Source organism: Tinamus guttatus, unplaced genomic scaffold, assembly GCF_059628265.1.
Source record: "Tinamus guttatus ecotype Peru unplaced genomic scaffold, ASM5962826v1 Tinamus_guttatus_pri_ptg000201l, whole genome shotgun sequence".
NCBI lineage: Eukaryota > Metazoa > Chordata > Aves > Tinamiformes > Tinamidae > Tinamus > Tinamus guttatus.
This window is the reverse complement of record NW_028288735.1, coordinates 364,447-379,183: the sequence shown is the minus strand read 5'-3', so window position 1 is coordinate 379,183 and position 14,737 is coordinate 364,447. Positions and strand designations below refer to the sequence as shown.

The window sequence follows — 14,737 nt, the reverse complement described above, 5'->3', positions numbered from 1 at the left end:
GCGGGGCTGAGGTAAGTGTCGCCGTCGCCGCTGTTGTTGTCGCTGTTGTTGTCGCCGTCGCCACCATGGGGAAGTCGGATTTCCTGAGCCCTAAGGCCATCGCCAACCGCATCAAGTCCAAGGGGCTGCAGAAGCTGCGCTGGTACTGCCAGATGTGCCAGAAGCAGTGCCGCGACGAGGTGAGGTCTGCCGCTGGGCCTGAGTGTGTGTGTTTGTGTGCGGGGGGAGCCTTTGGAAGGGTACGGGGCGCTCCGCCACCCCCCGCAAGGATCCCCGGTCCCCTTTGGAGGATCCCGCTCTCTTAAGGGAGCCCCATGTCCCTCTGGGGAGGACACAGGGGGATCCAGTCCACTTGAGGCGTCTTTGATCCCCTTGGAAGACATGAGGGATCTGACTCACCCTTTTAGGGGTCCCGTGTGGGACTCCGATTCCTTTTAGAAGGAGCCCAGGGGGTGCTCCGAGCTCACCTGCAGGACTTGCAGTGCTTGGGAGCATCCTGATCCCCTTGAGGGGAGCACAGGGGGGTCCTGGTTCCCTCTGGGGGCCTCCAGTCACCCTTATGGGTAACCAGCTGCCCTAGCGGGACATTCAGTGGGGCTTGATCATCCCAGAGGGTGCCCAAAGGTGGGGGAAAAGGGATGATACCTTTAGAGGTGCATGGGAGACTCTGATCTGCCTCATAGGGATCTTTTGGATGTGGTCATGATTCCCTCTCACCCCAAGAGGGATCACGGGAGCCTCTTTTGGGGAGCTCCGTCCCCCTGCAGAGGGACTGATCTCCCCTGCGTGGAGCCCTGGGGCAGGGACCTTGATCCTCTCTGCCGGGGGGCAGTTGCAGTGGCTCTGATCTGCACTTCAGGGATTTTTTGCCCTTCTCAAACTGCCCCCTCTCCTTCTCACCCCTCTTCCCACTTGGGTCCAGACCCTCATGGGATGTTGGTGTCTTGTTTCTCCCCATTTCCAGCAGAGATGTGGAAAGTATCTCCTAAAGTACCCGCTTTCAGGCTAACTGGGCTTTTAAATCTCTCTTCTCTGTAAATATCCTGTTAACATGCTGTAGAGAAAGAAGTAAAATATTAATTATATTGTTCTTCAGCTTTCTTTTTCATCCCAGAAGCTCATATCCTATCCCTTTCCTAGAGACTGCAGGTAAAAAAGTGTCACTGCTTCCCAACCAAGTCTTTTGCATAGAAAGAAAGCCTTTGTAAATTAAAGTGTATTCTGATGAAATTGTGTTATACTGGGAAGAAAAAAAAATACATGGTCAAACATTCTGTGTCTAGGTGATGATTTGTGGGGAGCTCTGATGACTTTAACCAGGTGCCAGAGGTGACCAGACTATATTGCAGTCCATGGTTTGAACACACCGAGGACATTGTCTCCTTGTCACTGTTGTCATCAGTGTTGCTCAGGAAGGGAGCCAGCAGGTATTTCCAGGGCTTTTTAAGTATCTGGATGCACCTGGGTGGCCTGGAGTCTATCCCAATTCCACAAGGGACCAACAGGACTGCTGCGGAGTCCTGTCTTCGAACTCCTCTCAGGTCTTCCTGTCTGATGGGTCTTGGCCTCATGAAAAGCCCTGTCTCTGGCTTACCTGCTTAGGAGGAACAGCTACCCAATGCTAGACATCTTCTGTGGAGCCTCTAAGAGATATAAGTTGTAAAACATTTATGCTCTTCAGCTTTGTGACTTCTGCAAATTGGGATAAAGATAGACAACATACTTTTTTTTTTTTCTTTTTTTCCTTTATGTAATAGAATGGCTTCAAATGTCATTGCATGTCCGAGTCCCACCAGAGGCAATTGCTGCTGGCTTCTGAAAATCCTCAGCAATTCTTGAATTACTTCTCTGAGTAAGTTTCCTAGATATTCTCGCCCATGTCTTCATTCTTCAGTCAGATTCGTGCAGTCATACCTGTCATGTCCAGTCATGTCTGATTGAAGGCACTTTATTTAGATGGGTTTTAGTGATAGCTGTTTTTTAATGGCTACTTTAGAAGCTAAGGAATGTCACTTTTGAAAATTTCTACAAAGTTTCAGGGAGCCTGATATATACATATATATATATATATGTATATATGTATATATACTTAAAACACAATTCAATCGCATGCCTAACAGTATCACTTTAAGTTGCTCTATCTTCCCTGGTATCACAGTTCTGCTTCACCTAATTGACAACAACACATGCACAGAGCGTGCATAGAGCGTGTCCTTTTTAGCTCTTTGTCCTCTTTTGTCGCTGAAAAGAGCTAAAAGGGCCATTATGGAGAGATAACGAGCAGTATGGCTCGCACCCCACACGTTTTCCCCGATTCCTTTGTCCAGCTATGACCTCCCCATAGCTGGGTTGACTGGAGCTGTCTTCAACAGGAATCCACAGTGAGGCTTTATATTGCAGCCATTGAATTTGCAGTGAGATGAGTGATCAATCTACCCCATCTACCACCCTTTCCCTTTGTACTCTGTGTGTTTTGTGTCTGTGTTAGTCAACCTTGGAAGTTACCCGGTAATGAATACCAGTAATTAGTGGGAAGTGCTCCCATTTCATCCTTTATGTTTTACCCTTTTGAAAGGGTATGATCCTTTTGAAGATAAAACTTGTATGTGCATGTACAATATTGTGTTCCTTTCTGCATGCGTATTGCATTTAATGTTACCTTACTGAAAAGAGAAACGAATGTCTGAATGTCATAATATCCACTTCAAAAGAATACTCTATATTGAAGATGTTTCCTTTTTTTTGATGACAATAGAAAATTGTTTTTTAATTAGTTCAATTTTGCTAAAATAATTTCTTTTTACTTCCTAAGGGAATTCCGAAATGATTTCCTAGAATTGCTCAGGAGGCGATTTGGTAAATATTTTACTGTTCATTTATTTGCTTTTAATGTCTTTTTGGGGTTCAGTGTGAGACGTTTGAGTTGGCTTCTTCTGGATCGTATACTTGTATTTATTTATTTTATATTTATATTTATGTATTTATTTATTTTATATTTATTTATTTATATTATTTTGAATTTCAGGAACGAAGAGAGTCCATAATAATATTGTGTACAATGAATATATCAGTCATCGAGAACACATCCACATGAATGCTACACAGTGGGAGACACTGACTGATTTTACCAAATGGTTGGGTAGAGAAGGTAAATAGAGTTATTTAGGGTGGGGAAGTTTTAAAATTACTGAATAATTGCATTGCTGATAATAATTCTGCAAAAGTTTTGTTAATCCTCCTGTTTCCTTTTTCCTTCTAATGAGTGTTAGCACTCATCAGCATACTAAAGTTTTCTTTAACATAATGTTGTTTTATATATATATAGTTAATTTTCTTTAGATTTCTCTTTTATTGCTTGCTGAAGTACTGGAAAGGAGAGGTTTTCTTCAATAAAGATGGAGTGCTAAAACACTCCAATTGATTATGCACTCTGGCCTTTTTGAAATGGATGGCTGAAGAGCAGAAACATGCTTAAGTTAGGTCAAAATCGGCTTTACCAAGCCATAAGAGATACCTTAGCAGAACCAATGTATTTTCATTCCTTTAATAAACACAGTGATAATTTATTTGTTCCTTGCTTGTCTTTGCTAATGTTTGCTAATCTTATTTAATCGTGGATTGGCTTTAGTTGGTGACTTAAATTTATGTTGACTTTCTAGGTCTTTGTAAGGTTGATGAGACTCCAAAAGGCTGGTATATCCAGTATATTGACAGGGATCCAGAGACTATCCGCAGGCAGCAAGAACTAGAGAGGAAGAAGAAACAAGACCTTGATGATGAAGAAAAAACTGCTAAATTCATTGAAAAACAAGTTAGAAGAGGTTTGGAGGGCAAGGAACTGGTGAGGAAAGTTACACTATTTATCAATCCACTTGGTTAACTTACTGCTGAATTTGGTGATACTAGGATCCTTTCAGTGGTATTTCCATGTCAATTAGAAGGTGAAGAACAATCTTCGTGCTTCAGATTACAAGCTGGTCACCAGTTCTGACTGATGGGCTTTGGCTGCACTGATGAGTATTCTTCTCTGAGACTTCTGTAGCCTCAAGAGAGCAGCCGTGACTACCTGGTTTTGGTTGAAATTACAGTTTGTTACATCATCATCATCATAATCCCTCAGTTAGAGCTGATGAACATTTCGGTCCTCTATGGAATCACAGTTCTAAAAAGGCAGAAACAGAAGTTTCAGCTCCTTTTAGATGTGATGTGTACTGGAATTGTACAGTGTGTCCCTGTTGTGCCATCTTGGCCATTTTAGATTTTGATTTAGATAGTCTATCTTCTCCCTTACTTGAATTGCCATATTAGCTCATATTCTGATTTTTCTTTTAAACATTTATGTTTGTTGTAACCTGCTCTGGATAAAAACTTGAAATTGCTTTGTACCTGGCTTGCTTTAGTTATCAATAAAGAATTACTGCTACTTAAGTGATTAGTGATGTAAACATCTCTGTTGGGTTCTAGAGGAGACAACAAGCGATACAGCAGCTAGCATCATGTCTCTTAGTGTATGGTACTTCCCTAACTTCTAGTGTTGCAGATAACAAGTATCTTGTGCAGTGGGGAGACCAAGATGACTAGGTGGGCTGAGCTAAGCAAATTCTCATGGTAAAAAGTCTCATTTTGATAGTCCTGGGCTGGTGTTGAGGAGCTATTTCTTTGGCATCATTCCATGACTCCATAACATGTTGTTGCCTGGATTTGAAACCTCCCATTTGATCCCAGGTATTGATAGGTGCATTTAAATGCTGTTCTAAACATTTATCTTCTTCTTAATTTAAAACTAATTGAAATTTAAATGGTCTGAGCCTTCAGTGCTAAAAACTTGGAAAGATTTTAGGATTTTCCTTCTTTTGTTTATCAGACAGTCCAAAAACCAGTCTAACCATGCTGTTCCAAAAAGAGAAAACTATTACATTAAGGCAACTTTCTCTTCATTCTGGAATCAGGCAAGTTTAGACAGCATCTCTGTAGAGAGTGTTAATTAGACGATTTTGCACAGGGACTTGTAATGAAATAGTATTTTCAGATCATAATCTCCTTAATGGATCAGGCCAGGGTGAATATTACAGCTACTAAATAATCTTGCAGTAGCATCTGAAACTGAGCTAATCAATGATCACCAAAAACTGTATCGTGTCTCAGTTGTCTGTTAGACTCTTGAAATGTCATTTCTGTTCTTTTGGCAGGAAGCACCAGTCTATACTGAGCTAAACAGGGAAAGTGAAGAAGAAAAAGGTAACCAGATTTTGATATATGTAATTCTCTTTAACCTACTAGAGCTTATTTTATGATCAAAACAGGAGATGAGCGCAGAGGTTTGCTCAATACTTCATAAAGTGCTTTGGTATCAGTTATGAAGAGCACTGGAAATGTGGAGATAAAAAGAATTCTCCTTTTCTTTTTTTAAGAACATTATTTTAAAAGCTGAACCAAAGTAATATATAGCAAATATTTTCAAATTTGTGACCTCCATTTACAGGTTTTTAAAATTATAACCTTCAATGCAGTTTTATTTAAAACAGAAATAGAGTAATGTCTTTTTATTTTTTAGTTGCATTTAATTTAAACAAAGGAGCGAGTACTTCAATAGCAGCATCTTCTAAAACAAGGTGAGAAAAGAATTTAAGGGCAATCTCTACTGTGGTAAAGTGTTTGTATGACTACTATTTAGATGGGCAGGAAGATGTACCTTGTCTTGCAAAATCTGTGGTCTAATGCCTCAGCCTGTACTGTTACTCAGAAATGAATATTAGATGATTTCGTATTTTCCTTTATGTTTAAAATTGATAATGGGTTGCATCTTTCATGTTGCTGTGAGGAGCCCTCTTAAATTCAGCAAGATTCATTGCAGATTCCTGTGCAGCCGTAGGCAGCTCTAGGTTTCTCTGAGAAGACACTTGTATGTGAAAGGGTAGATAAGGGATCTAATCAAAGATGAATGCCATGTAGTCCAAATAACCTTCATGACTTGGTAATTTCAGTTTTTAAAAGGTTTGACTGTGTAATTGGAGGTAATATTTTCTCTGATGAGCATTTAAGAAGTTGAATCAACCTGATGGAAGTCTTTGTGAAGTTCCCGAGTTTAATTGTCATCATATAACATGGTACAAACATAATGTGGGACAAAAGGGATTGATAATGTATGCAATGTGGAGTTATAGCAGTCTGAAGCTGTTTGATGAGCAGTACATCTTTTCTTGTGAAGCAATACTGAAATTAAATGTATTATAGGTAAAAAGAGAGATTACCTCTCATCACAAGCTCAGCTCTTAGATAAGATATCTGATGGGAGATATGCCAGGCAGAGAATGAGACAATAAACTAGTTCTTTGCAATAACAGATAGAGATTTCAGGCTTTGAGGAATACTTGTAAATTATCCCAAAGTGTTGAATTGTACTCAAGATGAGGCTGAAATTTAATGCAGACACTCACCTGAATAGTTTCTCTCAGAGAGAAATACTTGAATCTGTTTTTAAGCTGCTTTACAAAATTTGGCTAAACTGAAAATCTTTTATCAATCGTCTAAATTCTGAGGGGTAGTAGTCTGTAAATTTTGCAGTGGTGATGTAGAAGCAGAATTAGGACATGAAATGCACAGTATGGTGACCAGACTGTGCTTCGCGTGTCCTTGGTGATACAGGAATCACTTCAGAGTTGTCTATGGAAACTTCTTCCCTGTGTCAGTGTAAGGGTGTGTTCTGCAGCTGTGAGATACTTGGCTGTTATTGCTGATCAGCTGAGGTCAACCTGATGCCCAGTATTAGTGTGGGGCACAGCCAAATTTCTTGGCTTCCCACCTGTTTCCTGATCAGAAACAGGGCCAAGAGATCAGAAGTTGTGGATGGTGGAAGGGGATGCTGCTGGTTGGGCATAAGAAGGAGTTGGAGCCTTGCTGAGAAGAGGGCAGGATATGGAGATGTTCCTACCCTTGAACATTGGTGTGGATGGAACAGAGATAGGAGCCACCGCAGCCACTGTGGGTCTCTGTCCTTTGCTGATTACACTTGAGCAAGCTGGGCTTAGCTCGTTTTTATCAATAATTTACATCTCCAAATCACTGCATAGATTACTTAGCAGGGCTGCTGCAGGGAACTTGGTGACCCAGTGTTGGTATGGGCCTTTAACATAAGTGATTGTTTTGTTTCTCTCTGGTGTTTGCTTTCTCAGATGATGTATTTATAGAGAACAGTTATATCCTCTTAACCATCATTGTGCTGTGGAAACCGGCCTGCACTGTGCTCGCCTCATTTCCCCACTCCCCTTATCAGCTGAATAGCCCCTTCCTTGCCCTTGTTCCAGCTTCAGCTAATCTTTCTTGAACGGGTGAGCAGATCAGAGATGTGCACCCTGCAAATGAGATCTCACCACAGCTTATACAAGGCACTAATATTGTCTGTATAGATGCCTGCAAGGATTGTATTGACTCTTTCTTGCCTGGTTCGTAGTGGCAGCTCTCAGCACTGAGTATGGCCAGATCCTTTTCTGCTTTTGTTGTCCTTAAACACTGATGAGCTACCAGAAGATAAAAGCTAATAGGATAAATGTGTCCCAAGTGTGAGCTTGCCTGATGTACTGCTGAATTTTGTCTTTTTGAAAAAATATATAGTTCAAGATAAACCAGTTCTTTCTTGTGTTCCGTTCTTTCTTGTGTCCTCCGTACTAATGATACACCTGAACTGTGCTGGCAGTCTCCCATTCTTTGTCCCAGTGCCCAGTGTTCTGATCCTTGAGATGTCACCTTTTTTGTGCTGATAGACCTTTCTTTTTTACCTTGGAGACTGTATATTTTGAGTGCCATGGTGAAGGTGATGTATATTTGCAGGGTATGGAGCCCCCTTCTACAGATTCCCTTCCCTTCTCTTTCTGTGCCCCATAGGTTCTATACCTCTGACTGCCAGGAATAATAGACTTCTGCCTTGTTTGAGAACTGATCAGTCCAGGTAGCTTCACTAATATCATGAATTTGTCCTTCCAGAATTGAAAATCTTATTTGTCTTTTCCATTTAACTCAATCTCTTGATTAACTCTCTGGTTTTGGGCTGGTGATTTGACCATTAGGTTGTTTTCATTCACCTGGACTGCAAGCATCAGAGAAAGTGGAATTTACACCTCGAGGAGATCAGTTCTAGCTGACAAGTGCAGTCCTAAAGGAGGAGACATGCAGGGTGTGGAAGGTGATTTGTACAACTGAAACCCTAGAGATCAGCAGTTCTTTTTTTCACAACCAGTCCTCCCACATGCATCTTGGTAGAAGAGACAGTTTAAGATCTGCTGTGAAAACACCATCTTACTCTTCCAGCAGTGTCCTTGGACCAAATGCACTGAAGACAGTGGAAGGGGCAGTTAAAAGAAAGGAATCTTCTCATAGCTCTGGTCAGTCCAAAGAGAAAAAGAAGAAATCCGCACTGGATGAGATTATGGAGGTAAAATACGTGGAAGGATCTGTGTCATTATGACGGAACACCTATGGCAGTGAGTCCACAAGGCCTCCCTCTGAAGTAGACCTTCACTTCAGACTTTCACATCTTATCACACAAAGTGATATGACTTCCCCTTTAAAACTGGTTTCTGCTGTTCAAATATACCTATTCATAGGATGGTCAAAATGTGGGAAGCAAAGGAATACAGATTTCACAGCAAAAGGAAGTATATAGATACATTTGACCAAAACAAAGTTAAGTTTCCTTTGTTTTATCATGGATTTCTGGATCTTGTCAGATTGATTTTATGCCGCAAACGCAGTGATCTTGCCTGCTTTAGTTTTGGTTTTGTTTTATTTTGTTTTCCCCCCTTGATGTGACTATGGAGTATTTGTTCACATTTTTGAAGGGATGGGAAAGCTGCAGTAGTAAGAGGAAATATATAATGATTATTTGTTATTGTAATCTGTAGCTTGAAGAAGAGAAGAAAAGGACAGCTCGAACAGACTACTGGTTACAGCCTGTAAGTGTCTTAAAAGTGGTTATTATACCAAATTCAACCAAGTTCTGCATCTCTAAAGCTGCTCTTGGTTTGAAGCAGGTATAGTTCCAAAAGCAAATTCCTATTTAAATGCACTCTTATTTTCCAAGCTGCCAAATGTGAAATATTACCATATCTGGGAGGAATTCGCTCTTCCTGGCTGGGCATGATCTGTGGTCTGAAGTGTCATGTGCTCAATTTCAGATCGGTTAGAATTTTGTGTTTAAACAAATCGTAATTTGCGTTCCTACAGATCACCTTTAAATTATGACCCTACTTAAAGCCCCTTTTTCCGTACTGGTACTTGACTCACACAGAGATGTAGAAGTCAGCATCACCCTTTGAGCCAGGAGACCTTGTCTAAGCTTCTATTTCTTGACTGGACTTTTACATTCAGAAATCCTGCTCTTGACTCCTCATGGTCTGTCATGTTACACCTTGGATAGATGTAAATGTGTTTGGAGAACTAATTAAAAACTGAGAGATAATACCCTGAGGCAGTAGTCTGAGCATATAGAGCATGTTCCTAAATGCCGATTTTTACTGCTGTTTCTCCTGTGCTGTGTTGTACAGAATCACTGTCTGTGGTGGGGGTAAAGATCAACCAGTTTAAATTGTGCACTTATTTGTATATCTTGCCATTTTCATCTCTTTTTTTTTTATCTCTCTTCAGGAAATCATCGTAAAAATTGTAACAAAAAAGCTTGGAGAGAAGTACCACAAGAAGAAGGCAGTTGTTAAGGTAAATTATCTGGCAACGCATGTGGGGTTGGAAGTTGTGGGGTTGGTTAGGCTTTCCAGGTGTGAAATGACTTTGGAAGTTTCCTGTTTCTTTTTGCAAGTTGTTCAGCCTTTAACCCAAACTAATAGGGGCTGAAACTCCACCTTAACGTTATTGGGGCTAATTCTGAGCAGGGAGTGAATCTCTGAATAGGTTTCATGGCATTTGCTCAGTGATCCTTTCTAAAACACTGTTTTTATCCTGCATAGTTTGTCCTTATTACAGCAACCATCTTGGAGAACAGTTTTTGTTTATGCAATGTAACAAAGAGCAATGCAGTTGTGTTTTAATCTGAGACTAGCCAGTTTTTCAGTGATGTTTGAATTGCAAGATGTCTTTGAAGAAGATCCCATTTATGTACAAACTCTTCAGTCTGTAAGCTTTGCTGTGCTGTTCTGAAGAGCTTCCTTTTAGCCCCTGCCAGTGAAATGACTTTGTACTAGGCAGTCCCAAGGCTCAACAGTCTCAGGCTGGAGTGCCAGAGATGGCACACAGGTACATTCTGAATGGTCCTAACAGGGTTTAGAGCTGGAAATCACAGGTTTTTCTGGTAGGCAGGTTTACAAGTGCCAGCTGCAGTCTTCTACTGAGCTTTGAATGTGAGAGATTGACTGTGGTTTATGCTGGACACAAAGATGATCTATGTCCTTATGCTTCTTTGAGAGGCAGTATCCCACTTCTCCCTGAATGTCTGGCCTCCAGTCAGCTCAGCTGCCACAAAGGCAAGAATACTCTGGTTTATCCTTTTTTTCCTCAAGATTATAGGTGAAGTAGCTGATCTGAATTACGATGACAAAATCAATGGCCTTACATTACAAGGGAGACCAACTGATGCTCAAGATGAGCCTTTTTAGTCTAGCCTTAATTCCAGAATGGGGCTGGTCAGCAGTTTGTGCAAACTGACTGCTTTTAGGATGGCTCAGAAGTGCTGCTTCCTTTTGTAAATGTGGAAGTGCAGTCTGATGGACCTGAAACTGTTAATTTTGAAAATGAAAATTTAGATAAAAAGCATAAGGGTAATAATCGCTGGTTAACCTGTATCTTCCTTAACAGGAAGTCATTGACAAATATACAGCAGTTGTGAAGATGATTGATTCTGGAGACAAACTGAAGCTTGATCAGACGCACCTGGAGACTGTAATACCAGCACCAGGTACAGGTGTTTCATTTTGTTTGTTTTCCAGCTTACCTGTCACATTAAAACTTACATTTTGGTTCTTTAAAACCACAATTCATCTATTTGAAATTACCCTAGCGATGGCCATCTTGCTTCATCTGTTCTTGGGACAGTATTTCATAAGATGCTGTATCATTTACCAAGTACTTTCTGTTGCTTTCTGGGGAAATGTTGCATTGCATCTGCTTGGAGTCCTCACAGTCTCTTCACACATGAATTACTCTGTCTTTTAACAATATATATGTGCTCTATGAATCACTTTAAAGTTCTCTTCATCTGTCAGTGTCTCTGGGAGCCCTATAGAGCTCGTGACCATATTTATCCTGTATCTTCACTCCAAAGCCATCCCTAAATAGCTGGGGATGCTTGGCAGAGTTTACCTTACAGAGAATGAGAGAACTGCCTTTGGCTGCTTTCCCTCATGCAGATTCAGTGACTTCTGCCTGTTATGTCAGTGTAGCCTGGAGCAATAAACTTGGATGCCCTTTGGAGACGGGCAGGCCATAGGGACCCGCTGAGTGTTGCATGGAGAGTCTCTAGGAGAAACCTTCTCTGCCTGAGCTCTCAGCAAACACAATTCCACCAGAGGAAAATGGGAGCCCTGTCGTGTGATTGCTTTCCTGTTTGTCCTTTCAGGCAAGAAAGTTTTGGTATTAAATGGTGGTTACAGAGGAAATGAAGGCATCTTGGAATCTATCAATGAAAAGACCTTTTCAGCCACTATCACTATTGATTCTGTAAGTATTAAACACTGCAAGATCTAGTTTGTGCAGATCACAGTGAAACAGTTCAGAAGAGCTGCTTATGTTTGCCCCCAGATTTCAAAGACTTTAAATAACACAAGAAGTGTCCTGAAAGTAGAAGGATTTCCAGGGCAGTGGCGAGGCTCTGTCGCTTTCTCCAGGCAGGTTGCCAATAATGAATTAGCAGTCACTGTGTCATGAACACATGCTAAACCTGCAATATTTTGAATGCTTTTTGCTATGCATCACCCGTACAGCAGCCAGCGTGCAGTTATGTGTGCATTTTGGACAGCAGTGTTAAACAGAAAGGCAGTCATTTGTTTTTTACTGTACACAGCACTGGGTACAATTGTCAGTGTTTTTGATACATAGGCATGTTGCTTCCATTACTGATCACTTTAGTTGCACTCCCTGAAAAATGTCTAAGTGCAGAGAGATTTGGTACGGCCCACTTAGCTATGTTATTTTAAGCTGTCTATTGGAAAATTTAACAAAAAAGTTTGTATTTTGAACTCATTTCTTGCATTACATTCTTCTGCAGGGACCCTTAAAAGGTCGCCGAGTAGAAGGTATCCTGTATGAAGACATTTCCAAACTCGCCTGAGGTGCTAATTGTGGATGAGAGATGATTTGGTTCCCCCAGAACAACATTCTGGCATCCTGCAGGCAGACACAAGACTCTACCATGTCAGGGTTTTAAGTGTATGTATGTGTATTTATAATGTATATAGAAATTAATCACAAACAAAATGGATTTATTTAAAGACCACTATAAATTGCTATATAAAATATTTGTGGAAATCTTATCAGTGGAAGTATTTGATCTGATTCTATATCAAACTTATGCTAGAGTATTTGATTAAACTTCCTTTTGTAAAATGTAGCAGATAGCTGTAAGCTGGAGTATTTTATTTAGTAACTACGTTAGAAATCTTTAAAAAAGGAGAATGACCTACAAACAGCTCCTTGAGGCAGGCAGAGTGTGTTGGAGCCAGTGGAGTTCTAAACAACACATTTTTCAGTCTGTGGCCAAAGTTGAGTTTTGGCTGTAGGAACAAGGGAAGGGATTAAGAGAATAGCAGGAAGGTAACAGCACTGCAGGGGATTTTTTTTTTTTTTTTGATTTCGTGTGAATGGACTGGTTTGTTAAGTGCTATCACCTGCTTTATTTTTAGTTAGCACATCAGCTGTAGCAGAATCCATTTAATGAGTCCTCTCCATCAGCCTCTGATCTTGTGGTCAGGCTTCCTAATAATACCAATATGTAACTTACCTGCATGTGGCCTCCAAGTTGGGGGGCTTCTAAGAGGCCAACCTGATTGTGCAGATATGAAACTGGTGATTGCTGTCTTTGACTTTCCAGAGTCTTTTCCTTTGTTCACATTTCTGTTGTTTCCCTGCTCTGCTACGATACTAAATGAGTAACATTACTTTTTTTACTTATTGAAAAAAAGTGAGATTTTGTACTTTTTTATTTTTAAAGCAGTTCAAGAATAAACAAAAACCTCTCCCAGGCCAATGTTCTCCTTATCAGCCTCTGAAAAGGTGGGCTAGAGCTCTGTTCGTTTCTGTCCACCAAAGAGCACTGTAAAGAAGTGTCCAGCTCTGCTTATCCATGTTACAGAAAGGTGTTAAGTCATCCCAGACAAAACACAAACCAACGTCTTATGGTCCAGCCTATCTCTGGTTAATCTGTGTGGGTATCTGAAAGCTGATCCCAGGTTTCTGCCATGAGTGCCTTTGGGAGAGACTGAGCCCTAGGAAGCTGGGGAAGGTGACGACGGGGTTCTGATGGGAAGGGTAATGCTTGGACTTCACTGCTAGCATGGTAGTTTTCTGTGGTTGAAGAAAATCCTTCTGAAAGGCTTGTTTTTATCTCAGGAGTGGGGCTCAGCCTCTTCCTTCATGGGCTGAAGGTTGGATGGGCGAGATGCCATTGCGAGGTGTACATGGGTGATGTTGCAAACTGAAAGTTCAGGGCAGCTAGAGGCCAAGTCGCTGTTCCGTGTCCCTTCCCCTGCCTCCGAGGGTCATTTTCCTCTTGATTCGTGATTTCCAGGGGACCCCTGCAGGAAAATTCAAAGACTGCAGAGGTTTAATCAAACATCTCCTTTCTGTAATCACCTGTAATGACCTTATTCAGCACATCATGTGGCTTTATGGGGACTCACACAATAAATGCAAGTCGCAGTCCAGCAGTAAAGCAGTATCTAAAATGGAGAATATGAGGAAATGAGCTGAGGACAGAAAGGAGGACTCTCTTGTCTCTGCATTCTGCCTTTCTTCAAAGAACAGGTACAGAGTGAGAAGAGGTTACAGGAGAGTAATAAGGATAAATGAAATTACAGAACAGCTCCTGTAATGAGTGAAAATAATTAAACTTAAAACTCTGCAGTCTGAAATAAGGACTGCAATAAAGAAGTGCAGTTATATCATGTGTGGCAATGAATCAAGAATGATTCTTCACTGTTGGCTTTCGCATGTGAGCTGGGAAGCAGACAGTGAAATTACTGAGGAGGGGATTTAAAAGCAAACCTTGCAAGTTGTTCCTTCCCCCCACCATGCACACAGGGGCTTGTTAAACGTTGGGATTTGTTCCTACAGGATTTTGCGGAGGCCAAAGACATAAATGCATTCAAAGAAACAATGAATAGCTTGCAGGGAAATCACAAGCACTTCAGAGAATTACTTTGGAAAGATACTTAATACATGTTAATCCTCTCTGTCCTGCCACTATGTCTGCAGGAAAGATCATGGAAAGATCATGGAGTAGTCTCCAATTCATAGGTGAAGGAAGCTGAAGTTCAGAAGGGCAAGTAGATGACTCGAGTTCCCATCTTAGATTAAGGCTGCCGAGAAGAACCTGGCCAATGTTTTCTTCTAAGGTTGACTGAAAGCAGATCTTTAAATTTGGATCTAGATACATACATGTGCGTGTTCATTTCAGTACTGATCCCAGTCATTGCAGGATACTCCTCAAGATCTCTGTGGATAGCTAATCCCAGAGGAAGGGAAGCTGATTTTGATGTAGCCTGAATTCTGGGCTCTTTCTCCTGCTTTCCCAGATTGA

The 14,737-nt window shown here is 41.0% G+C and overlaps 1 protein-coding gene across 2 annotated transcripts; it reads left to right on the top strand.

Moving 5' to 3' along the window:
• Positions 1 to 52: 52 nt before the first annotated feature.
• On the top strand, positions 53 to 12,550 carry KIN (Kin17 DNA and RNA binding protein). Of its 2 annotated transcripts, none has more exons than XM_010214796.2 (13): positions 53 to 179; positions 1,758 to 1,852; positions 2,813 to 2,856; positions 3,026 to 3,148; positions 3,660 to 3,841; positions 5,190 to 5,238; positions 5,555 to 5,612; positions 8,308 to 8,428; positions 8,898 to 8,948; positions 9,640 to 9,708; positions 10,801 to 10,900; positions 11,561 to 11,661; positions 12,209 to 12,550. In XM_010214796.2, the coding sequence occupies exons 1-13, from the start codon at positions 66 to 68 to the stop codon at positions 12,269 to 12,271; spliced, it is 1,170 nt and encodes a 389-aa protein (XP_010213098.2). In that variant the 5' UTR covers positions 53 to 65; the 3' UTR covers positions 12,272 to 12,550. The 2 variants fall into 2 exon arrangements, with proteins under 2 accessions (XP_010213098.2, XP_010213097.2); XM_010214795.2 differs by having other exon boundaries at positions 8,305 to 8,428.
• Positions 12,551 to 14,737: the final 2,187 nt, after the last annotated feature.

Bases quoted from the DNA above. Each gene is read 5' to 3' on its own strand.
- KIN (XM_010214795.2), top strand. From the start codon at position 66: ATGGGGAAGTCGGATTTCCTGAGCCCTAAGGCCATCGCCAACCGCATC. The intron at 5,239-5,554 runs GTAACCAGATTT...TTTATTTTTTAG, and splicing joins GGAAAGTGAAGAAGAAAAAG to TTGCATTTAATTTAAACAAA. The intron at 5,613-8,304 runs GTGAGAAAAGAA...TTACTCTTCCAG, and splicing joins GCAGCATCTTCTAAAACAAG to CAGTGTCCTTGGACCAAATG.